The sequence below is a fragment of the Pezoporus flaviventris genome, unplaced genomic scaffold (assembly GCF_033815535.1).
Source record: "Pezoporus flaviventris isolate CSIRO_AGI_PZ_B2104156 unplaced genomic scaffold, CSIRO_AGI_Pfla_v1 ptg000036l, whole genome shotgun sequence".
Taxonomy (NCBI): domain Eukaryota; kingdom Metazoa; phylum Chordata; class Aves; order Psittaciformes; family Psittacidae; genus Pezoporus; species Pezoporus flaviventris.
Window position 1 is genome coordinate 38,608,412 of NW_026892584.1, and position 24,609 is coordinate 38,633,020.

At 38.8% G+C, this 24,609-nt stretch overlaps 1 protein-coding gene across 11 annotated transcripts in view; it reads left to right on the forward strand.

The window, feature by feature from the left end:
• EML1 (EMAP like 1) overlaps nt 1-24,609 on the forward strand; it is a 134,426-nt gene that overhangs the window by 104,478 nt on the left and 5,339 nt on the right. For all 11 annotated transcript variants that reach the window (XM_061463969.1, XM_061463967.1, XM_061463968.1 and 8 more), the window contains 12 exons: nt 1,449-1,559; nt 3,890-3,985; nt 4,513-4,647; nt 6,083-6,182; nt 7,539-7,693; nt 15,846-15,971; nt 16,227-16,358; nt 19,682-19,749; nt 21,244-21,332; nt 21,803-21,900; nt 22,024-22,111; nt 22,303-22,398. In XM_061463969.1, the coding sequence (XP_061319953.1) occupies nt 1,449-1,559; nt 3,890-3,985; nt 4,513-4,647; nt 6,083-6,182; nt 7,539-7,693; nt 15,846-15,971; nt 16,227-16,358; nt 19,682-19,749; nt 21,244-21,332; nt 21,803-21,900; nt 22,024-22,111; nt 22,303-22,398 (1,294 nt within the window). The remainder of the gene's footprint in view (nt 1-1,448; nt 1,560-3,889; nt 3,986-4,512; nt 4,648-6,082; nt 6,183-7,538; nt 7,694-15,845; nt 15,972-16,226; nt 16,359-19,681; nt 19,750-21,243; nt 21,333-21,802; nt 21,901-22,023; nt 22,112-22,302; nt 22,399-24,609) is intronic.

The following is a 24,609-nucleotide window of genomic DNA, read 5'->3' on the forward strand; positions in this document are numbered from 1 at the left end:
TTTCTCTCAGTTATTACCTGTATTATTGTATACCTTAGCTGTAGGCTAGGAATTTATTTGCAAAGAGTAAGATGAAAATTGCTCTGAAGAGCTAAAACAAGTGAGAAAGAATTGGGTACAAGCAGAGGCAGGAAACATATGAGGAAAGCAGAGTCTGCAGCTGATGTCACAGCCAAGCTATTGTGATTTTTTTTTTTTTGTAGATGTCAAAGAAGAATTTTAGGATTAAAAACTACTTTAAATGAGGAAAACAAAATCCCAGTTATGCAATATAAGGTTTATGCAAAGATAACTTAGCTGACTAACATAAACTATTTAATTTTATTGTGTGTTGGAGAAGTTGCTGGTATGTATTTTTTTAACTTCAGAAATATAATTACCATTTTATGTGTGAAATAAAATCTATAGGTTTGATGTTTACACTTGAAGGGAATGTGATATATAGAAAAGTTTATATAAAAGCCATTTATGTAACTAAGGTATTGGAGTGGCTTTGAGTTCCAGTTTTCATGTATTTATTTATGTTAAGAGCAATTTCATTACTTATGAGCAAGAAAGACTGATAGCTGATGTGTTCTGTTTTGTTTTTTCCTGATATTGTAATAAACCAAATTCCTTTTATTTAAAGGGGTAGGGAAAAAAGGGGAAATAAAACACGGCCCTTGTTTTTCTTGCAAAGGTTGATGGCACTGTGTTAAACTCCTATTTTTATAAGAAAACTTTTATCAGCAAGTCCTTCCTGGGGTTCCCTCTAGTGGACTTGAGGAGCATTTCTGTCTCCATGAGGTTGAGCCGGTGTGGGACTCTGTGCTGTACAAGGTCAAGGATAGAGGGGAGGAAGGGGCAACCATGTAGCTTTCACAGGGAGCTGGATCTTGGGCCGTTGTGTATAACTTGAATTTTATGTACAAACAGCAGTCTAGTTCTGATTACAGTTGTAAGAAGAGTCTGAAGATACAGTTCTTTTTCACAGCCATTTGTATGACATGGAAATTAATTACATTTTAGAAACTCTTAAGCTTCTTTTTGCATTTCCTCTTTGATGTTGACCAGAGTTATCTTGGTTGCTACAATTTAAACTGATGATCTTGGACCTGCAAGTAAGTCTCATGGTGCAAGTTCATCAACAATTTTCACTTAATGAAGAATGTCTCTGTTCCTATTAACTTTAGTGAACTAACTGATGTCACTGAGAGCTGACATGTTGTATACGCTGGGTATACAACCAGTCCAAGATACTGGTCCTAGGCACAGTAATCAGTGAGTCAGTTATAGTGTATCTGTGCTGACATGGGTGAATCTAAAGGATTTATGATCATTTTTGTATCTTAAATTGTGATTTTTTTTTTTTGATTAATTACTATTTTTAAAAATCCTGATTTTTTTTTTTTTTTTTTTTTTTTTTTTCCTCCATTGTTTCAGCTGCTTTTTTTCTGTCTGTTTTATAGCAATTGCCTCCACACGTGCGTGTCTGGGATTCCGTAACTCTGAATACACTGCATGTCATTGGAATGGGGTTTTTTGACCGAGCTGTCACTTGCATTGCTTTCTCTAAATCTGTAAGTAAAGTGAATGAATAGTCATATTAAGAATCGTTGCTGAAAAGGTCCTTGAAGTCTTTCAAATTTAGCTTGCTTGATCAACACAAACTCCAAGATATCTTTTCTCTTAATTTCCTCTTTAGAGGAAGAAAGCTTGCAACCCAGTTGTTTCCAACAGTTTATGATGCTATTAAAGTTAGCAGTATCTCAGCAGTCTGAGAGATATGCATTGTGCTTTTCATAATATGCAATTAATTTCGTCAGGACACGGAGTTGCAAAAAGATTTGTGTTCTTGAAATTTCAGTATCCTTACTGCATACTCTATCTGCAGCCTTTAACCCCCTCACTATGCCTAAAAATGACTAATAAAAGACCTTTAGAATGGCCTGTACCACTGATTTTGGATTTAAAAAATGGGAGCTCCCATAAGAGAAGGAAAAGCTTTTGCTTGAAAGCAATAAAGGCATATGGATAAAGGATTGTAAAGAATTAGATTCCTGGTTTTAGCCTCTTGGCACCATCCTTTGAACTCTGCTCTATCAGGGAGGTAAGAAAAGATGACATAGGCAAAATTGACGTCCCGTCTGAAAAGATGAGCCTGTAACCTTACATGTGCAAGTGTAGAAGCGATCCACGTAGAATGGAATCCATAAGCAATGTATGTGATGGTGCCCAATTGTCTTAACAGCATTTTTAGAAAGGAGGCGGCTAAGTGGTGTATTCCCTAGGCAAAATGTACTTCAGTAAGAGTTTCCACAATTACTTGCAATCTATTGATGACAATATTATACAGAAAGTAGAAAAGACATGAGTGAATTGGGGGAGTAGGTGAAGAATGCAAAGGTTAAAGCCAACACAGTTCAAGATGACCTTTGAAGGATAAATAAAAAGTAGTAACAAGGAAATACTCTGTAAATATCTCCCTGGAGGAAGAAATAGGTACTTAATGGAGGATTCCTCCTGGTAGATGCCAGAAGAAAGTGTTTAATATGTTTTCTTTATGCTGTGATTTCACAGTTAGAGCTCGGCCAGTCTTGAGCATCACTTCCTATCCTGTAGCAGTACTGCTTATCTCATTTTAGACAGCCCTCTCTTCAGGCTACTAAGTCCTGTCTCCGTCCCATCTCTTGAGTTGCCTTGGCACAGTTATTTTTGTAACTGTGTCTGAAATACGTGTTAGTGGCCTGATTGGTCAGGAAAACAACCAACCAACCTGATATAGAAACAAAATTAAGCAGAGTTTGCTTGGGTCTTCTTTTCTCCCAGTATTGATCTGTTCCTCAAACAGGCTCACTCTATGATAGCCCAGACTTTTGTGGTGCCTTAGCTCAAGAGGCAGCAGCAAGCAGCTGTGCTGTAGGTAGCAGAGGAAGAATTGTTTGCTGCCAAAGGACTGCTTGTGTAACCACAGCCTCAGTCTGTTTCAGCAAGCTCATCTGCAGTCAAAGCTAATGCAGCTGATGCCAGGAGGCTATGGAAATCATATTTGAGTGGGTTGGAAAGCAATTAGGCATTACTTGATGGTTTATTCCACTGTAAACATGCGGCTAGGAGTAAACACCAAGAGTAATTGGGAAAAACGGACCAAAAAGTACCTTCCAGATACCTACTGTTTGGAAGAAAGATCTGATGTTTGTACAGCAGTTCCCATCACTAGTGAGACTGATGTCAGTCATTCTCCCTTAGTTCAGGTAGAAATCACAGTTGGAGTTCTTCATCTGGATTTTGGATTCATAGATATGAAAAATGGGTACTAACCGGAAAATGTCTAGGGAATATGGTGCATGAAGAAAAATTAAAGTAATTAGGGCATTAAGATAGGAAAAGATTGATAATAGACAAAACTATAAAAAAAAGATTCTATCAGGAATAAGTTGTTTTCTGATTTTTTTACTATGACCGATTATTCCTATATGAAGAGTAATGTTTTTCCCTGAGTACATTCCAGATCTGAGAAGAAGTAATTGGATTATTATTACAAAGAAAGAAGCTCAATATAATTATCAGAAAAAGCTTTCTTAATAGAATAGAAAATGATGTGTCATTTGCCTTTGTAATTTCTATCGCTGGATGTCTCAAAAAGAGATAACCTACGTCATTCCTGACAAAGACTGCAGTTTGCACGAGTTCCTCTTCTAGATCTCTTTTTAGCCCTATTTTTCAATGACCTTATAAATTATTATATTTCATGGAGATCTGTGGGATAACTTACAAGTATAATAATTAAAGTGTAAATAGATATAAATATTTTCACCTACACCAAAGTATTTAATTATTTTGAAGGTGTATTTCTATGTTTCTCATGTTGGTTGGGCTATGCATTAATATTTTCCATGTTCTTCCTCAGAATGGAGGAAGTAGCCTATGCTCTGTGGATGACTCAAATGACCATGTGCTTTCTGTGTGGGACTGGCAGAAAGAAGAAAAGCTGGCAGATGTCAAGGTGTTGCAATAAGATATTTAATACTACTTGCTTGTATGTAGATCTGGATTTCTTGTCTGAAATGTCTATCTTTAACTTCTTGTGCCTTTTAAAAATTTTCATCTTATAAAAGGTAAAGAACATGAAGGAAGGGAGTATTTTCTATCTGTTGAGATTATCCCAATAGTTTGGGGTTTTGTTTTGAATTTTGCTATTGTTGTCATTTTAGAATTGATTAGAAAAGTCAAGGCAGCAATGATAAGAGCATGCACACAAATTAAATGTCTTAAACTAATTTTTAAATGTGTTAAACTAAACTTTTCATTACCTGACATGGTTTTGAACGATAACTTGTGATTCGAATTTATAAAATCCTAAAATACTCTGACTTCAAAGTATTCTACCAAATTCTGCTGTGTTAATGAATAGTTCAGAATTTGTATTATACTGAGAGTTAATCGGTTTATATAACTAGAGAACCATTTTATAGTGTTTGTTTTTCTTTGAGTTTTAAATTTTGATACAATGTTTTTCTTTTTCCTTCCAAGTGCTCTAATGAGGCTGTATTTGCTGCAGATTTTCACCCTACTGATACAAACATAATAGTTACTTGTGGAAAGTCACACCTTTATTTTTGGACACTAGAAGGGAATTCCCTTATTAAAAAGCAAGGATTATTTGAGGTAAAGTATTTCTTTAATTGTATGTTAATAGTAAGTGCTAATAACAACTGATCATTATTAAACCTGAAACTTTGCAGAAGCTCAGGTTGTATTCATGGTATGGCACAGAGAACGTTTCCACGGGTAAGACTTCCACAATAAAGTTTTGAAATATAATTAACGTTTTGTTCCCTGCATCCTTTTTCCTATACTCTTTATGCCAGGTTGCCCCTGTCTGTCCTGTCCTGTTCTCCCCTACACAAAATAAAGTTACCTCAGGTTTTCTTTTTTTTTCTTATTTTTTTAAATTTTGTCAGAAGAAACACTTGCAAAACCACATAGATTATGTGAATATGAATATTCTGTATGAATATTCTTAGCTTTTCCTCTGTTCTGCTCAGATACATACATGTATGTAATTCAAATACAGGTTGAGCTGCCCACCATTTGGTAAATGTAACTAATTTCAAGGTCTTAATTTGTTTTTGTTCTTAAATGTATATAAGCTCTATGGCAGTTTCATGCACAAGTGAGGATGTATGCAGTGACTGCAGATAACTCCAATAGGGCTTAGTTAATTGCTTGTGGAGTTGTGGCTCACAAGAATAGTCAAAGCAACTGTATTGCATTATCAATTAATATACTCTGTGTGAAATCAGGAGGAAATGCTGAGATAACATATTTAAATTTTGTTACATTTTATTTTAATTTTCATTCCTTTTTAACTCCTAAGCTACTTGGACAGATTTCTGCCTCTGTTATGGCTCTGTTATTCTCAATGGTTGTTGCTAATGGAAAAGTGTGGTGGCCCTAGTTGAGAACAGTTCTTAGTTTGAGGGAGAGAGAGGGTATACACACTGGTAGCCAACGAACATTGTAAGTAATGTCCTTAGAAGCTACTATCTAATGAATTTTCATTCTCGCTCTACATTGCACTGTTTTGTTGCCGTCAGTATCTTAAATGCAGGGTGTTGAAGCAATGTTTCCTTTACTGAGCTTTAAGATTCTTTCAGAAGATGATTTCTTAATTCTTCAGCCAAACTCTCTAATAATATTCTTCTCCTAGAAACTTTGGAGTTAAAAATTACAGTAATAAAGCTTGTTTGCATCTTTGACCATTTCTATATACTTAAAGCCTTTAGGGTTATGCACAATTTGGGGGATTTGGTTTATCTCAGAGCATTCTTGATCTGATGTTAAAAGTTGGCAAGGCTGTATCACTCGCTCTATCTGGAACTCGTAATTAAAGGGTGCAGGATTGGGCCATCAACCTCAGCTGATGCATTTATGCCCTCTCAAGGACAAGTGTTTAGACTGTAGAAACGTGTTTAACTCCTGTGTAGATATGTAAGTAATAATAGAGCTTTATAAGACTAAGCTAAATTACTCAAGTGTATACTGTTAAAATAAATGGGTCATGTGTTGCTGTGAGTGTATATTTTTCATAACCATGCAGAAACAAGAGAAGCCAAAGTTTGTCCTATGTGTGACCTTTTCTGAAAATGGTGATACTATTACAGGAGACTCAAGCGGAAACATTTTGGTTTGGGGGAAAGGTAAGGCAAGATTTAAGCTATTAGTGAAATTGTAATACAATGCTGTGAATTTTTACATGAGTGCAGCCTCATTTTCAGAAGAATAAATTTTACTTATCTAGAGTTCTTTCCCAAGACCAATCTGGCAGATTATGTCTGGATTCTCCTCTATAAGCACCTAAAGAACTGACAAAACACCTACCTGACTGCTGGAGCACAAAGTTGTATAGAACGTGCTCCCTATGTTCAAACGTTTAATCACAGAGCCATGCTAGCATGTATACCTTTTACTGATTTAAGAAATGCAGGAAGAGTTCTTTCCCTTAAGCAGTGTGATATCAAGAAGCACTGTTAATATAACTGAAGATCTCCAGTCTCCTATACTGTTACTCTAGAATTTACAAACATTATGCCTATTGACATACACTTTAAAAAAGACATCAAATAGCTGTATTTGTTTTCCTAGAAAGTCAAGCTAAAGTATATGCAGATCTAATTGAATTCCTCAGCTTTATTTCAAAAGAACAGACGGATAGGGTGAACTTCCTAAAAAGCATTTTCTAGTAAGATGACTTTTTTTAGGCAGCAGAAGGCAATGCCTGCTGGAAGGCAAACAGCAGCAACATCCTAATCATGGATAGAAAGAAGTGGGATTTATAAAGGAAAAATTAGTTGTTTCTTCCTAACTTGCATCAGCCCCTTGCTTGTGCTAAACATAGTTAGCCAAGTTTTGATGCAAGGTGCATATTTCAGTAATAAAATCATTAGTAACCATTTCTTTATACCTCATAATAGTAATGCTTCATTAGAGGTGTTTAATCTAATTTAGTTGGTTTTGAAAGTGTTTTGAGTCTAAGAACATACTTGACCAAGCCATGTATGTCAATAAAGAAATACAGGCTCTTTAAGAGAGTGGTTCAGCACTTTCTGCCAGGTATACAAAGACCTCGAGCTTAGTTGGGTTTTGGTGCAAACTTGGCGTTGGAAGGCTGTGGAATATCGTGGGAAGATAACAAGTGACTGGGTTATGGTTTCTTTGTTGATGAGATGCATAGTGCTACTGCAGTAGCAGATGTCAAATGGTTTAGCTTAAACACCCACAAAAAAAGTTTAACCTGTTTTACTTTGTGTTTGAACTTCACTGAGTGTGTATGCTTTTAATTTTTGAGGCTGGGGAAGTGCGCTCTTAAGATGTACTACTTTAGTCTCTTCTGTAGGTCTGCATGTTTTGGTGCAAAACTCCATGCCCACCATTATTATTTTTTAAATACAGTCCTTCTCAGGTAGTAAAGAAACAAGGTGGGGTGAGGGAGGAAGGAAAAAATGAGCTATTAAGCTGAGTATTTCAGTAGCAATGCCTTTTCTCCTTCTACCCAGGTACCAACAGAATAAGCCATGCAGTTCAAGGGGCACATGAGGGTGGAATATTTGCGCTGTGTATGTTGCGAGATGGCACATTAGTATCAGGAGGTGGAAAAGACCGAAAGCTGATATCTTGGAATGGAAATTACCAAAAACTTCATAAAACTGAGGTAATATCATCTATATTGAAGCTATTCTGCTACTCAAAATGAAATTTTAGTTGTCTTCTGAAGAGAGCTTTTTAAATAATTTTTTTTTCTTATGGATATGTGTTCTGTGGGAAAGCAAATCAATGGTAAAGTGCAATATCATTTGAGTCATCAGGTGATTCCTGTGATAGCCTATTCATTAACATAGTATTTCCTTTTTAAGATCTATAGGAATTGGAAAACAAATCTTGTATTCATACTTTTTCATATTATTTCTTTCTTTCTGTGTAATTAATAAGGTGAGGTAATTTTTCAGGCTATTACAATAGCAAAATGATTTTGTAATTTCATAGAATCATAGAATAGTTAGGGTTGGAAAGGACCCGAAGATCATCTAGTTCCAGCCCTCCTACCATGGACAGGGACACCTCACACTAAACCATGTCACCCAAGACTCTGTCCAACCTGGCCCTGAACAACACCAGGGATGGAGCATTCACAACTTCCCTGGGCACCCCATTCCAGTGCCTCACCACCCTTACAGGGGTGAGTGATGATACTGTTGTGAGTGTCTGTTACAGACCACCAGATCAGGGTGAGGAAGTTGATGAGGCCTTCTACAGGCAGCTGAGAGCGGCCTCACAGTCACAGGCCGTGGTCGTCGTGGGGGATTTTAACTTCTCTGATGTTTGCTGGAAGGACCACTCGGCAACCCAGCCACAGTCCAGGAGGTTCCTCCAGTGTATGGATGATAACTTCCTCCTGCAAATGGTGGATGAGCCAACCAGGAGAGGAGCGCTGCTGGATCTCATCCTCACTAACAAGGAGGGTCTGGTCGAAGCAGTAAGGGTTGAGGGCTGCCTTGGTTGCAGTGACCACGAGATGGTGGAATTCAGGATCTTGTGTGGTAGGACCCGTAGAATAGCAAGTAGAATTGCAACCCTGGACTTCAGCAGGGCAAACTTTGGCCTTCTCAAGCAATTGCTAGGGGAAATCCCATGGGCAAGGCTGCTTGAAGGTAAAGGGGCCCAAGATAGTTGGTTGACATTCAAAGATTGCTTTTTCCGAGCTCAAGATCGGAGCATCCCGACACGTAGGAAGTCAAGGAAGAGGGCCAGGAGACCTGCGTGGCTAAATAGGGTATTGCTGGGTATGCTCAAGTGGAAGAGGAGAGTTTACAGGTCCTGGAAGGAGGGGCTGGCCACTTGGGAGGAATATAAGGCTGCTGCTAGAGGATGTAGGAAGGCAGCTAGGATGACTAAGGCCTCCTTAGAATTAAACCTGGCGAGAAGGGTCAAGGACAGCAAAAAGAGCTTTTTCAAATACATGGCAGATAAAACTAACACCAGAGGCAGTGTAGGCCCACTGATGAACGGGATGGGTGCCCTGGTGACAGAAGATACAGAGATGGCAGTTACTGAATGCCTTCTTTGTCTCTGACTACTCTGCTGCAGGCAGTCCTGAAGAGCCCTGTACCCCTGAGACCTTAGATGAAGTCAGGTCAACGGAGCGGTTTGCCTTAGTCGATGAGGAATGGGTTAGAGACCAGTTGAGCAATCTGGACATCCATAAATCCATGGGTCCAGATGGGATGCACCTGCGGGTGCTGAGGGAACTGGCGGAAGTCATTGCTAGACCACTCTCCATCATCTTTGCCAAGTCTTGGGAAACGGGAGAGGTGCCTGAGGACTGGAGGAAGGCAAATGTCACTCCAGTCTTCAAAAAGGGCAAGAAGGAGGAGCCAGGTAACTATAGACCGGTCAGCCTCGCCTCCATCCCTGGGAAAGTGATGGAACACCTTATCCTTGGTGCCATCTTAAGGCATATCAAGGATAAGAGAGTTATGAGGGGCAGTCAACATGGCTTCACCAAGAGGAATCATGCTTGACCAATCTCTTAGCCTTTTTTGAGGAAATAACACGGTGGATGGATGATGGCAGAGCAGTGGATGTGGTCTACCTTGACTTCAGCAAAGCATTTGACACAGTCTCCCACAGCATCCTCACAGCTAAATTGAGGAAGTGTGGACTGGATGATCAGGTAGTGAGGTGGACTGTGAACTGGCTGAAGGAGAGAAGCCAGAGAGTTGTAGTCTATGGGGCGGAGTCTAGTTGGAGGCCTGTAACTAGTGGAGTGCCTCAAGGGTCAGTACTGGGACCGGTATTATTTAATATATTCATCAATGATTTAGATGAGGGAATTGAGTGTACTATCAGCAAGTTTGCTGATGACACTAAGCTGGGAGGAGTGGCTGACACGCCAGAAGGCTGTGCTGCCATCCAGAGAGACCTGGACAGGCTGGAGAGTTGGGCAGGGAATAATTTGATGAAATATAACAAGGGAAATATAGAGTCCTGCATCTGGGCAGGAACAACCCCAGGTTCCAGTATAGGTTGGGAAACCTATAGACCTGTTAGAGTGCAGTGTAGGGGAGAGGGACCTGAGGATCCTAGTGGATGACAGGATGACCATGAGCCAACACTGTGCCCTTGTGGCTAAGAAGGCCAATGGCATCCTGGGGTGATTTAGAAGGGGGGTGGTTAGTAGGTCGAGAGAGGTCCTCCTTCCCCTCTACTCTGCCCTAGTGAGACCGCATCTGGAATATTGTGTTCAATTCTGGGCCCCTCAGTTCAAGAAGGACAGGGACCTGCTGGAGAGAGTCCAGCGCAGGGCAACTAAGATGATTAAGGGAGTGGAACATCTCCCTTATGAGGAAAGACTGAGGGAGCTGGGTCTCTATAGTTTAGAGAAGAGGAGACTGAGGGGTGAGCTTATTAGTGTCTATAAATATATAAAGGGGGAGTGTCACGAGGATGGAGCCAGGCTCTACTCAGTGGCAAACAATGATAGGACCAGGGGTAATGGGTACAAACTGGAACACAAGAGGTTCCACTTAAACTTGAGAAGAAACTTCTTCTCAGTGAGGGTGACGGAACACTGGAACAGGCTGCCCAGGGAGGTTGTGGAGTCTCCTTCTCTGGAGACATTCAAAACCCGCCTGGACACATTCCTGTGTAACCTTATCTAGGTGTTCCTGCTCCGGCAGGGAGATTGGACTAGATGATCTTTTGAGGTCCCTTCCAGTCTCTAGCATACTGTGATACTGTGATTCCTTATATCCAATCTAAACTTCCCCTGTTTAAGTTTTAACCCGTTACCCCTTGTCCTATCACTACAGTCCCTAGTGAAGAGTCCTTCTCCAGCATCCTTGTAGGCCCCCTTCAGATACTGGAAGGCTGCTATGAGGTCTCCACGCAGCCTTCTCTTCTCCAGGCTGAACAGCCCCAACTTTTTCAGCCTGTCTTCATACGGGAGGTGCTCCAGTCCCCTGATCATCCTCGTGGCCCTCCTCTGCACTTATTCCAACAGTTCCATGTCCTTTTTATGTTGAGGACACCAGAACTGCACACAATACTCCAGGTGAGATCTCATGAGAACAGAGTAGAGGGGCAAGATCACCTCCTTCAACCTGCTGGTCACATTCATGTTCATTTTCTCATCAACCAACACCCCCCAAGTCCTTCTCTGCAGCACTGTTCTGAATCTCTTCTCTGCCCAGCCTGTAGCTGTGCCTGGGATTGCTCTGACCCAGGTGTAGGACCTTGCACTTGGCATGGTTAAACTTCATAAGGTTGGCATCAGCCCAGCTCACAGCTTGTCAAGGTCCCTCTGGATGGCATTACTTCCTTCCAGCATATCAACCAAACCACACAGCTTGGTGTCATCGGCAAACTTGCTAAGGGCACACTCAATCCCACTGTCCATGTCACCAGCAAAGATGTAGAACAAGACCGGTCCCAACACCGATCCCTGAGGGACACCACTCTGTTACTGGTCTCCCGCCAGACATTGAGCCATTGACCACAACTGCATGCGGCCATCCAGCCAGTTCTTTATCCACCGAGTGGTCCACCTATCAAATTGATGCCTCTCCAATTTAGAGACAAGGATGTCGTGTGGGACAGTGTAGAATGCTTTGCACAAGTCCAGGTAGATGACATCAACTGCTCTACCCCTGTCCATCAGTTCTATAGCTCCGTCATAGAAGGCCACCAAATTGGTCAGGGAGGATTTCCCCTTAGTGAAGCCATGCTCCCATGCAAGTATTAACCATAGAAATGGAATAGAGTGATGGCTATCTCTGTGTATCTTTGATGATGCTTGTCCAAGGGTTTCAGACTTATGATGGTCTTGAACAACTAGGTGATTCACTGAGGTTTGTCAGTATTGGTCAATTGGTTCTCTCCTGTATTTCCTGTTAGTCTTGGCTATTTCATTTAGCTGGTCCTATTCCAGTTTCCTATGCAAAAAGTGGTGTTGATGGTACTGTTTCACTGTCTTGCTGATGATGTGACTATAGAAACACAGCGTTAATGAAGATCCCATAGTAACCTCATTTACCTGTTCTGTCTGGGCATTAGTGCCATCATAGGAGTCATTGAGCTTCTCATAAGCCGATGATATGGCACAGAGCATCCCTTTCTTTTCATCCCTTCAGTGTCTTTGCTTGATGTAAGGAGTGGCTGAGGCTGTTGTGTACTAATGGACAGCCTAAATATGGGTGATTACAGTATTAATAGTTTGTTCTCTGGCTTACTTTTTCAGCTATGAAGCAAGAGAGCAAGTGTGTAAAGCTTCTGAAACTTGTGAGAGGCTTAGCAAATTACGGCAATAATGGAAAAATTAAGAATACCATCAGGCAAAATGTTATAAAATTGTAACTAAGGAAAACGTAACATTTATACAAACTAAAAATTGAGCCAGTTAAATCTTACTGGTATTGGGTGACCATGCATATGAATGAGCTTTTTATAAGCTGAGTGAGTTCTGCAGGACTAAAGGGTAGACTTGTTTCTGGAATATGAACAGGAATATTTCACCTACCAGTGGTGAATGTCATTACATTTCCAATTTACTGTAGTAATTTGCTGTAGCTTTTTGAAGAAGTTTTAACAAACATGTGACGATCCTGCAGTGTCCTTTCTCTGAGTATTTTATCTTGTATAATAAATTTCATTAGATCAAGACCCCAGAAGGTGAATTCTATGTGTGTTGTGCAGTGGAAAATACACCTGTCAAAATCTAAACACAGTGCTTTGCCAAAGCTGTTTTTTGAAGATATCCCTGAGTTCCTGCTACCTGTGTAAGGTGATAATTATCTGAAGTTAGTAATGTGTTAAAGCTACTATAGACGTAAGGTGAGAACACCAAATTGGTTGTTCCTTTAAATTAAGGAAAGACAAGACTTCTAGTAGTTGCATAGAGGTACTGTACGCTTGAAAAATGGATTCTGAAGTAGTTGAGAAATAACAGCATTATGGCATAATGATTATCTGCAAAATGGTTTTGCTTCCGCTCCAAAGTTGATTACGGTACTTGAGAAGCATTGTTAATTTTTCCATACTATTGTAACAGAAATCCAGTGGTTATGTCATTCTGCAGCTTTTAAGCCACAAATGGTTGAGCAGCAACACTGATCAGATACCACTTACTTTGGCCTGAAGGGAGAGATCCAGCACACAAGTGATGTAGTCCTTGCATAATGTGCAAGTATCCCAAGGAACTAATTGAGAGCATACGTTAGATTGCTTTAGCCTGGACCTAATGATGTTGGTGCCACTATGAGAACAATCATTGTGTAATTAGAGTTTTCCCTGATTTCTGTCACAAATTAGCCTCAAGGTGTTCAGCACCACAGCTCTTAACTCCTCCAAGAGTGTCCTTATCCTGTGGAAGAGGCTTATATCCAATCTAAACTTCCCCTGTTTAAGTTTTAACCCATTACCCCTTGTCCTATCACTAGAGTCCCTAATGAAGAGTCCCTCCCCAGCATCCCTATAGGCCCCCTTCAGATACTGGAAGACTGCTATGAGGTCTCCACGCAGCCTTCCCTTCTCCATGCTAAACAGCCCCAACTTTCTCAGCGTATCTTCATGTGGGAGGTGCTCCAGTCCCCTGATCATCCTCGTGGCCCTCCTCTGGCCTTGTTCCAACAGTTCCATGTCCTTTTTATGTTGAGGACACCAGAACTGCACACAGTACTCCAGGTGAGGTCTCACAAGAGCAGAGTAGAGGGGCAGGATCACCCCCTTCGACCTGCTGGTCATGCTCCTTTTTGATGCAGCCCAGGATACGGTTGGCTCTCTGGGCTGTGAGTGTGCACTGCTGGCTCATGTTCATTTTCTCATCGACCAACACCCCCAAGTCCTTCTCTGCAGGGCTGCTCTGAATCTCTTCTCTGCCCAACCTGTAGCTGTGCCTGGGATTGCTCTGACCCAGGTGTAGGACCTTGCGCTTGGCATGGTTAACCTTCATAAGGTTGGCATCAGCCCACCTCACAAGCGTGTCAAGGTCCCTCTGTATGGCATTCCTTCCCTCCAGCATATCAACTGAACCACACAGCTTGGTGTCATCAGCAAACTTTCTGAGGGTGCACTCAATCCCGCTGTCCATGTCAGTGACGAAGATGTTGAACAAGACCGGTCCCAACACTGCTCCCTGAGGGACACCACACGTTACTGATCTCCAGCTGGACATTGAGTCATTAACCAGAACTCTTTTTGTGTGGCCACCCAGCCAATTCTTTATCCATCAAGTGATCCATCTATTAAATTGATGTCTCTCCAATTCAGAGACAAGGATGTCGTGTGGGACAGTGTAAAAAGAAAATTTTAGATCTTTAGAAGCTGTAGTAACTTTTCTTAACAGTGATCCTTCCATATGTAACATCTTGCTTTAAAAACTCAAGAAATAATTACATGAATCCTTATAATGTCCTTTCCTTACCATGTCCATATAACTTGTATCATCTTCCAAGGTCTTACGACTGTGGCAGTTGCTGAAGATAATGCTGTTACATATAGAGTTTAATCACTTCATCACTGACAGCTGAGGGAGTTAATACACTGAGGTCTGTAAACAGTAATGTAATGAGTGATGGTGATGTGTAGTCAGTCCAGGGATGCTCCTCTGTTAGATTCTGGTTTGTTTTCAGAGTGTCTGCTTTGTACTTAAACTTATCTTGGACATCCTGCTGGTTCAGAGGGAAAAGCCTCACAAATTTGAATCTTTCAGCTACCACATAAAATGACTTATTCTGTGCTTTTGCACACACAGCAATTTGATTAGTGCCAATCTTGTTGATAATGCCACCACTTTCAGCTGCTCCTTCAGCACCAACTAACATCAGGTCTGCTTTCTTCACAATGTAGCCAACTGCAACATCCAGAATCACAGTCACGGGAATGTCCAGCTTCCTCAGGGGTTTGCCATTTTTTGCCCTGCTTGATCTGGCTGCAATTCAGTGGCATAAACACTGAATCGCTTCTTTGCCTCAACAACTGCTTCCCTCTTTTCCAAAATGATACGAGGATTTTTTTGAGGTTTTAGTACTTACATCTTTTCAGTAATTTCTTGGTTAGTGTTGGGTTTTATTTAAAAAAGAAATTCCAAAAATTAATTACATTGTTATGTAGGAACTTAAAAGACTAAAGCAGAATTTGTTTGTGCATACTGAACATAACAGAAAGATCAGCGTAAAATTCTGAGGAAGGGTTTCAACTCTACTATATAGTATTAAATGTTGCAAATATATGTGCAACTGGAATGACATGTCTGTTTTGGTAATTTAGTTTTTCACATAGCACAAAGTATAAGCTGCTTGTGCTGTTTCTAACCATGGCATCCTTCTTCTTCTTTTTTTGTTCATACAGTGGTATTCCTCGTTATTTTAAGTTCAAGGGAGGATGTAGAATTTTATATTTGAGATTGGCATTGACTCTTTCAGAACATAGGCTGCGATTAAAGAAACATTAATTGCAGGAAAGTACTAGTGATACAAAGCCTGACACTAGCTCTGAATAGAAATGTAGAAATGTCACAGCTGCAATTCAAGTATGATCGAGTCAACACAGCATGGAGGAACTTCTTCTGTTTGTTGAAATACTTAGTTTAACTGTACAGTGTTGATAAGGATGTCTTTTCTTGTAGTGTTATAAAGATCATTATTGAGCTGATGCAAGTGGCTACAAACTTTTGAAAGTCAGGCATATATGTTCATTAATTTCTTCTCTATGCAGCATTTATTAAAATGCATTTGTGAGGCCACATATCTTTAAAAATAGGAACACTTGACAAATTGTCTGATTTATCTGTTTGTCTGTTATGACCACAGATTCCAGAGCAGTTTGGTCCAGTAAGAACTGTAGCAGAGGGAAAAGGGGACGTTGTATTAATAGGAACCACCAGAAACTTTGTCCTGCAGGGCACACTATCAGGAGATTTTTTCCCCATTACCCAGGTAAGCTGTTGCCTTACAAGAACCTTTCAAAGTGTGTAATAGCAGTAAATTGCTTAAAGTTAAGTTTCATAGCCATGCATCTGTTTGATTCATTATTGCAGTAATTTTGGCAATAATATTATAAACATGCATCTATCTAAGCCAACATATTTTTCTAATGCTTTAATATATGGTTTAGTAATTTTAATCCTGTTTAAACATGTTTAGTTATGATGGTGCCGTGCTTCTTGTCAAGAATTATTTCTGCTTGTGTAGGGTCACACTGATGAGCTCTGGGGACTTGCAGTCCATTCCTCTAAACCTCAGTTCTTCACTTGTGGACATGACAAACACATTACACTCTGGGATGCAACCACTCATCATCCTATCTGGAACAAGATTATAGAGGTACAAATTTATTAAACACAACTCTGCTTTTATAGAACTTCTCAAGTAATTTAGGTTTTCAAAAGATAATTGATTAAAAATGTCTTCAAGTATTGAGGGGAAAAAAAAGAGAGTAATAAAATGTCTTTCTGAAAATGGATGTAAAACTCTTAAAACCAAGAATTATAACCCTAGGTTATATGGATCCATGTCCTGTATTATACAGAAGTGCGGTTTTGGGGCCTTAAAACTCATGTTGATAAGACTTTCTAAATACAATACATCTGCAAGAAGTGTATGCTCCTGCATCAGGTTGAAGCAGTCTTAACAGAAGAGCGTTTGCCAAACAGTCTTTCATAGTATCCCACTCCAGAGATATGGACTTGGTAAATCATCCTTGCTTGGTGAATGTGGAAAACTGAATTTATTCTGTCTAACCAAGGTCATATGTTCTAAGGTACATATTTTTGTTGAGTTCTAAATCAATTGGAGAGACCAGATCAACAGTTCTGGTGCCCCACAGATGGAGCTGTGTTTCCATAGTTCAGTGCCTTGGTTATAAAGACAGATTGGCCTGTAGCATAAGAACTTAATAGAAAGGAAAATAAAAGTAGTTCTTTCATTCTTCAAAAAAAAAAAAGGAAACCAATAATAGTAAGGGTTTGGCCTGAGAATCAGGCAGATAACTGCGTTTTCCTACCTTCTAATAATTTTAGGGCTTAAAATATGTTAATATGATTTGGGCTCTCTCCCCTTCATTCTTTAAGAATACTGTAGTTGGGCTTCAAGGGAATGGTCAAACCTTGAGATGCACCAAAATCTTAATGTGCTTGCAAATCTCTTGAACTACTACCAGGATGTCAAATGCAAGATCAAATAGATAGCAGCACACTTAGGTTATGAACTTCAATAATAAAACATATTTTTAGAAACCAGTGAGCAGTTACAAACCAAATTTTCCTGGACCTGTCTTGGTAAACTCTCTAAGAAAAGATAACCCCATGCCTTTTTTGTTCTGAAATACAACAGTAACAGTGCATTGTATTGTACAGTAAGGAATATGAACACACTAGATTGCAGATATCCTTCACATGAAATTCAGAGTGGCTCAAACAAAGATATAACTGAAAACTTTTACATAGACCTTTCTGGTCTTCAGCATAGGGTTTTATTGTGGAGACTTCATTTGATTATTTAGAAATAGTGCAGAACTGGTTTTGTGCAAGCTTTGTTTATAAATACCTGAAGTGGAGAGTAAAACCATTGGTACCACCTTTTATGCTTTCCTAATAAGTTTCTTTTTTTGTCAAAAAAAAACCACTGTCGTTTGACTCAATTTCAGGTACTACTGTGATCCTTTGCTCAGCTTAAATGTGGTTTTGTATACTTACGTTCATGCTCAAAACCACTGGGAGAACAAGAAACTAGTACTTCTGATATATTTCTCATTACAGAACAATTTACTGATGAGGGCCTATAGTCATGAAGAGAAGTGCAAAATTTAGCACTTGTTTGCAGTTTAAAGAAAAGAGCATTTAGAAGTTTGGTTTGATAGTGAAACATCATTAGTGGAGATAAGTACAATATGGGGAACAGGAACAAATCTATTAATCGGATAAGCTGTTATCTTAGAAATAAAAATACTTAAGTAATCATCAACCCAAAAAAAGGATATAATTTCCATTGTATTATCCTTTATGTCCTCTGAAAAACAGAGCTGGAATTTAGCTTATTATGACTTACAGTGGGCTTCAATTAATACTTAGCTGCTGTTTTCCAAATGTAAGGCATTCTCTAAGAAACTGCTGTTATTGAAATATTTAAGGAACTGCTTTATTTACCTGGATTCTTTTGAAAAGTTTGATGGCAACAGCAGTAGGGCTGTTAAGCTAGGCTTAGATTTATTTCTTTTTCCCTCCAAGTACACTCTGCTTCATTAAGGCAAGATTTCTATTGACAATAATCTCCTTATTAACCACTTGAAATGTATGAGACTGTTTCATAGATCAGTGATTCATTATCTGAAGTAAGTGAATAATTTCATGTTAACCTATTTTTGTCATGGAGATCTATGTAAAATCTTTTTAATGTGGTTATGAGTGCAATTTACTGCTCAGGTTACATGCACTGTTTGACTCTCCAGTTTTTTCAGGAGAATATTTCAGCATTCACTATGAAATTATACTTTTAAAAAATTAGCAAATTTTCCTGTCTGGAATACTGAAATGGATTAGAACATGCATACAGAAATCCTGCATCTCAGCAATTCTCTGAAATTTCTTGAGTGTTAGTAACATCTCTGAAATTAGTCACTTGGTTAAAAATAATCAGCATATCCCTTATACCTAGCCTTTAGGGCTAGTAATTACAAATTGGTAGAAATGTGAACAAACTTACTAAAATGGCTACAATGTGATACTGGTTTAGGATATAGAAAATCCAGGAGGTAAGCATTTCTGTGAGATATACTGCTGGATTTTTTCAGTTTTTTTTTCCTGCCAAAAATAACTAAAATGCATCAGAAAGGGAATGGGGGAAGCTATTTATTTTGGGACTTTCTGCAATAACATGAAGGGCTCTGGAGCTCATTCTTTATAACTGAACAAGTATTAGAAAGAAAATGCTTACCTGGTTTTTAGGCATGTGTTTAAATTGTAAGAAAAACACTGCAATTCTACCTCCATAATAATACTGCAATTCTGTCTCCATAATAATACACTGCACATAGTAAAATGTTTTAAAATGTCCCATAATAATACACTATACAAAGTAAAATGTTTTAAAATAGCATATCAAAATAAGAAACCCAGTTTATGTCCTAAATCTCCCACTAAGCTGCAACTGGCAGACACTGAAAAAGGTGTCAGTGTGCATAGAAGCTAGACCTTACCGCTCCACACAAAGTGGTACATACCTTTGTTGAATACTTGCTTGTCCTTTAGACAGTAGGTAAACTGCAGCTTTGGTACTTAATTCTTAGTTCAGCTCTAATTTAAGAAGTTATTTTTATCTCTTACTTGTTTGTGATTTGTTGAGAAGCTGCCTTTGCCAATGTTATTGTTATGAAATCGCTTGCCAAGTTATTTTTAGATAGTGAAGAAAAAAAAACAATGGGCTTGTATGGAGGGGGATGGGAATCTATTAGGTAATATTTCAATCAGTTAAAAAAGCTTTTTTGTCTCAAGATTGTATTTAAGAGGGAAAAACACCAACCCCAAAACAAAACAGTAAACCCCAAGCAAAACAAGACGGACTTACTCTGCTCCTGAGACAGATAATTGAACTGTGTTTCTGTTCTAACTTGGACTGGTAAAAAAAGTGTGCTTCCTTCTGAAACTTTTTAGGATCCAGCACAGTCTTCAGGTTTTCACCCCTCAGCATCTGTTGTTGCAGTAGGGACGCTGACTGGAAGGTAAGATGTGCAGAGCTACACCTGAGGCACCAACAAACACAATACTTCCAGATCACCTACAAGTTCATGATCTTGTTTTGCAGATGTATGCATGACATGTATTCATTCTCTATTGATTTCTGCTGAACTTCAAAGTGAAATTTCTGTTGCCTTAGTGCCTAGAAACCCTAGCTTTAGACCAGTACCTGTGTTTGCTGAGAGCTGCCCTGGGAGAGCAGCAATCTAACATTAGTGGGAGGAGGTGGATTTGAACATGGCGAGATGTCTAGGTTATCAGTGATACATGTGAGGTGCTGTCACCATAAGTGACCTACATGTTAAATCTTTGTGTCCATCATGGCAAAGGAGAGACTGAAGAAGGAATTTGAGATAATGGGTTAACTTTGCAAATACATTTAGAGATCTCAGAGTCCTGTAGGGCAGTGTAGAGGAAATCGCATATAAAAGAAGTTGCTCATTGGAAAATGTAGTGAGTGGTTTATTATCTCTAATGCAGTGACAACAAGAGGCTGTAACAAAAATTTGACAAATGTTCCACTGTGCTAGACACAGTGTAAAAATGCATATTAAGAGACTTGTTCTGTCTGAAGAGCGTAAGGCAAAAACAGACAAAACCAAGATGAAAGATGGTATCTTCATTTTTCAGGGCAGATTGAGCCCTTAGTCATGTAGTGGGTCAATGGCGGCCCTGGGTATAACCTTGGAGGTCTGTCACAGGAGGGAGTGCCTTTGCCATAACTTCGTCCTTCCCTTTAATGTCACTTGAGGGCAGACTTTGCTGTTAGTATAGAAAACAGTTCCACTTAACTGAGAACGTATAGGATGCTTAGAGGTTAAGAGCCAAGATTGTTTCGGGCTGTATATCAATCCTAAATAAAGGATTTACTTTAGTTACTGGGCAAAGTAAATCAAAAGGAGAAGATTTGAAAGGAATCTTTACTTTGTCTTTAGTAATTTGATGCAAGTATTGAATGCAAATTTTATCTTTATCCTATCTATACATTTTCACAAATTAAATTTTAGTTCTTTAAAAGTAATTAAATTAGTTAAAAAGTTAATAAATCAATTAACTTAAAAATAAATTAAGAAAAAAAGCTAGTCTTTCAACCAAAGAGAATGGTCCTGATTCTTGCTTGTGTTTTCCTTTGCCCTAGGATTTAATGTAGGCATCAGTTTAAACATCAGCATAGCATAGAGGAAGGGCATTAAAGGAGGTCATTATATGTAATGCTTACTTTATTCTAATGCATGACATAGTAAAACAGACCAAAATTTGATGATTTATATCAAGGTCAGTGTCTGATTATTTTTCTGATTAAAAAACATGGGAAAGAAACTATCTTTGTCTTAAAGTAAAAACAAACCAAAGTAGCAGTTGCTGTTTTTCTTTTTTGGTGTAAAACTTATGCTATTTTGACAGAATTTGGTCAAGATTACAGTAGATTTAAATGCCTTATGGAATGATTTATTGGCCTCTTTCTGTATTTACAACAGGTGGTTTGTATTTGACACAGAAACAAAAGACTTGGTCACTGTACACACAGATGGAAATGAACAGCTGTCTGTAATGCGTTACTCACCAGGTTTGAGAGCATTTATTTACTGGACAAAAAAAGAAGTGATTTTTTTTTTTTTTTTTTAATTAAATTTGGGTTTGGTTTGTTTTAAAATAATTTCCCACTTGTCATACTGAAGCTGAAAATAAATACACCATGAAACACTGGCAACACTGAATGGATGGTGTCTTAAGCTCTATTTTCTTTTCCTTCCCTCACTCCCACACATGTTCAATATGGTTTCACTGAAAAGAAAACAAACACATATAACTTAACTGCACAGGTTATTGCAATCAGGTTAGTCCTAAATGGACTGTGGTCATGTGGTTACAAGAGTAATGTTTGCTGCATAAACTTGCTGTTTTGTAAACTTCAAATGTGCATCGATATCCATCTGAAAAAGAAAAAATAGAGCAATTCCTCTTGCCCGTGACACAGTAACTTCTCCTAAGTTCTTTCTTACAGAAATAATTACAGTTCACTTTTGTTGTTTATAGATGGAAACTTCTTGGCAATCGGTTCCCATGACAACTGTATTTATATATATGGCGTAAGTGAAAATGGAAGAAAGTACACAAGAATTGGCAAATGTTCGGTAATTAACCTTTTTCTCCTAGTTCAATATTAGTAACTTAAGCATGTTTTGTAGCACGGTGTTAATACTGTCATATTTAGAGACAGTGTTAGTGAAGTTAATACAGTATTTTTCTCTTTGTAGGGTCATTCCAGCTTCATTACTCATCTGGATTGGTCTGTTAATTCACAATATCTTGTGTCTAATTCAGGAGACTATGAAATCTTATACTGTGAGTAAGAATTATATTTAGTCCTTTTGTGCAAAGTTAGGGCAGTCTAATGCAGATTTAAAATTTAAAGGAGACCATATAACTGCCAAGATAGACCATAGGTTTTAATTCATCTGGTGCAATCAAAAATCTATATAATTTGAGAATTCAAGATGTTATCACCTGGTTGTTCGGGTTTTTTTCTTTTGTAGGGATCCCCTCTGCTTGTAAACAAGTCGTGAGTGTTGAAACAACTAGAGATATAGAATGGGCCACTTACACCTGCACTTTAGGATTCCATGTTTTTGGTAAGTATATTGCAGGCTCTTACCATTCTTGTTATTAACAAACCCTTGGATTGCCAACTCTTTCTTATGAAACATAACTATTCATATTTCAGGAAAAAATGCAGAACTTCTGTTACGCCATTTTTATTACAATCTGTCCTCTTATTTCAATCCAGAAAGACTCTGATTTAATATTGTTGCTAGCTTCAAGTACAAATATTAAATTACAACAAAAGTAGGAGACAAGGAAGAAATCACACACTGCCCTTTCTGTCACACTAGTTACTTCTCATAATTTTTATTCAAAGTACCAGTTCTATGGAATTACTTAGGCAGCTGCTGCACCAAATCCCCTTGCCAGAGCCAGTTTCGCTTGCAGTAGGTACTGTGCAAACACAAAATGGCTGACAAGACTCCTTTATGAAGTACTTGCAATGTGTTTTGATACACTGTATAGCATTTAGGTGAAAGGAATGCAAGAAGAAACAAGAAAAACCTAACAAAATCAGGACAATTTTTTTTCCATGGGACTTCATGTGCAGAGCACAAAGCATCATTATGCTATGCACACAGAGCAGACAGATCATTACAAAATCTGAGTATGAGAAGCTGCCGTTCTTAAGGCCTCAAGATAAAATAGGAAGCAGTGGTAGAGTTCAGAGGAGAGTGTGGTTTTGTACAAGCAGTAAACATGGAAAATTCTCACCCATGTTTCAACTAAAATAGATGCAGTAATGTTTTTACAGGCAGCCAGAAAGGACGTTTTAAGCACCTAAAGATGGGATGGCAATATCAATATGCTGGGAAGTCACATTCAAATTTTATATAATTTAACTGACAAGCAGTGCTTGGGTATCACTACAACATGGAGATTTAGTAACAGGAGGAAATCCCAGAAGACTTGGCTGCATGTTGACATAGTGTGCTCCTCATATGAGGGATGAAGGCCCTTATAGTAGAAATGTTAAGATATTCCTGGGGTTTGAGTATATGTGAGACACAGTTACAGAGCTACAAAGTCTTTGCATTTAGCATTACAGGTTCAGATGTTCTGACACACTACTTTGAGTGAATATTCCTCGCTTTACAATTTGGATTCATGCAAAATGTAGTGGTGGTAGAATATGGGGCTGCTTTTGGTGCATAGAGAGTCACAGGAGAGGAGTGTCATACCTGAAAGGGGTTTTTTCCTCTTGCTATAGATCAACTTTTGGAGCCAGACTGTCGAACAAAATGATCTCCTGGGCCAATGGGGAACTTGGGGATACTGCATATACATTGTTACACTTTCAGTCCTCCATGATGAACTGGTTTATTGTAAGCTAAAGCAACAAGGGTAGTAAGTAAAAGTAACTGCTAAGTTTTCATACTTATCATAGTTACTATTTTAGTAATTCCATAGAGATTGTGAGGATGTTCATCAAAAGAAGGGAATTTTAAAGTAATAGGATATAACTTAGAAAGGATATGCAATGTACAAGAAGAAAATATAATACCATATATACTGAGGATTCATAGCTATACGCTTAGGTTCAGACTGGGAAGTTGCAAGGATAATGCATAATAATTATAGATGAAATGGTGGCAGGGTTATACTGTTGTCCATCCTTCCAGAACAATCAAATGAAGAGAGATCTTTTTAATAGCTAGCAGTATCAGCCAAAAAGAATTGCGAAGGATGTGAGATTTTAACTATTCCAGTCTCTTCTGGGAAAAAAAATTGCACTATAGTGACTAACCAGCAAGTTCTCAAAATTCTTCTGATACAGGAAATAGATAAGCACTTCAAGGGGAGTTTCTTCCAGATTTGATTCCGGGGAGTTGGAAAGAATATGCTGAGAAAGTGAATGCATCATATGTAGGAATGACTGTGGAAACAGGGAGGTGTGATCCTTAGTACAGGAAGCAAAAAGAACAACTAAATGAAAATAATGGACTTGAGGGAGGCAAACTGCAGAAATGAAAGCCCTGTTAGGGAAGATCTGAAGCTGGAGGAAAGGCGAGATATGGTAGTTCCTTAGATGGTATGAAGTGCACAAACTACTAGCCCAGAGGAAAGATAGGAGTGACAGCAAGACACAAATTTGGTTAAACTGCTGTTGCCTTTTCTTAAAAGGAAGAGGAATGCAGAAAGTAGAATCTCTTGGGAGGACCAAGGAGACACATAATCAAAGCTAAAACATAAATGCATACGCATCAAGCACAGAAATAACAGAAGGGCCAGTGACAGTA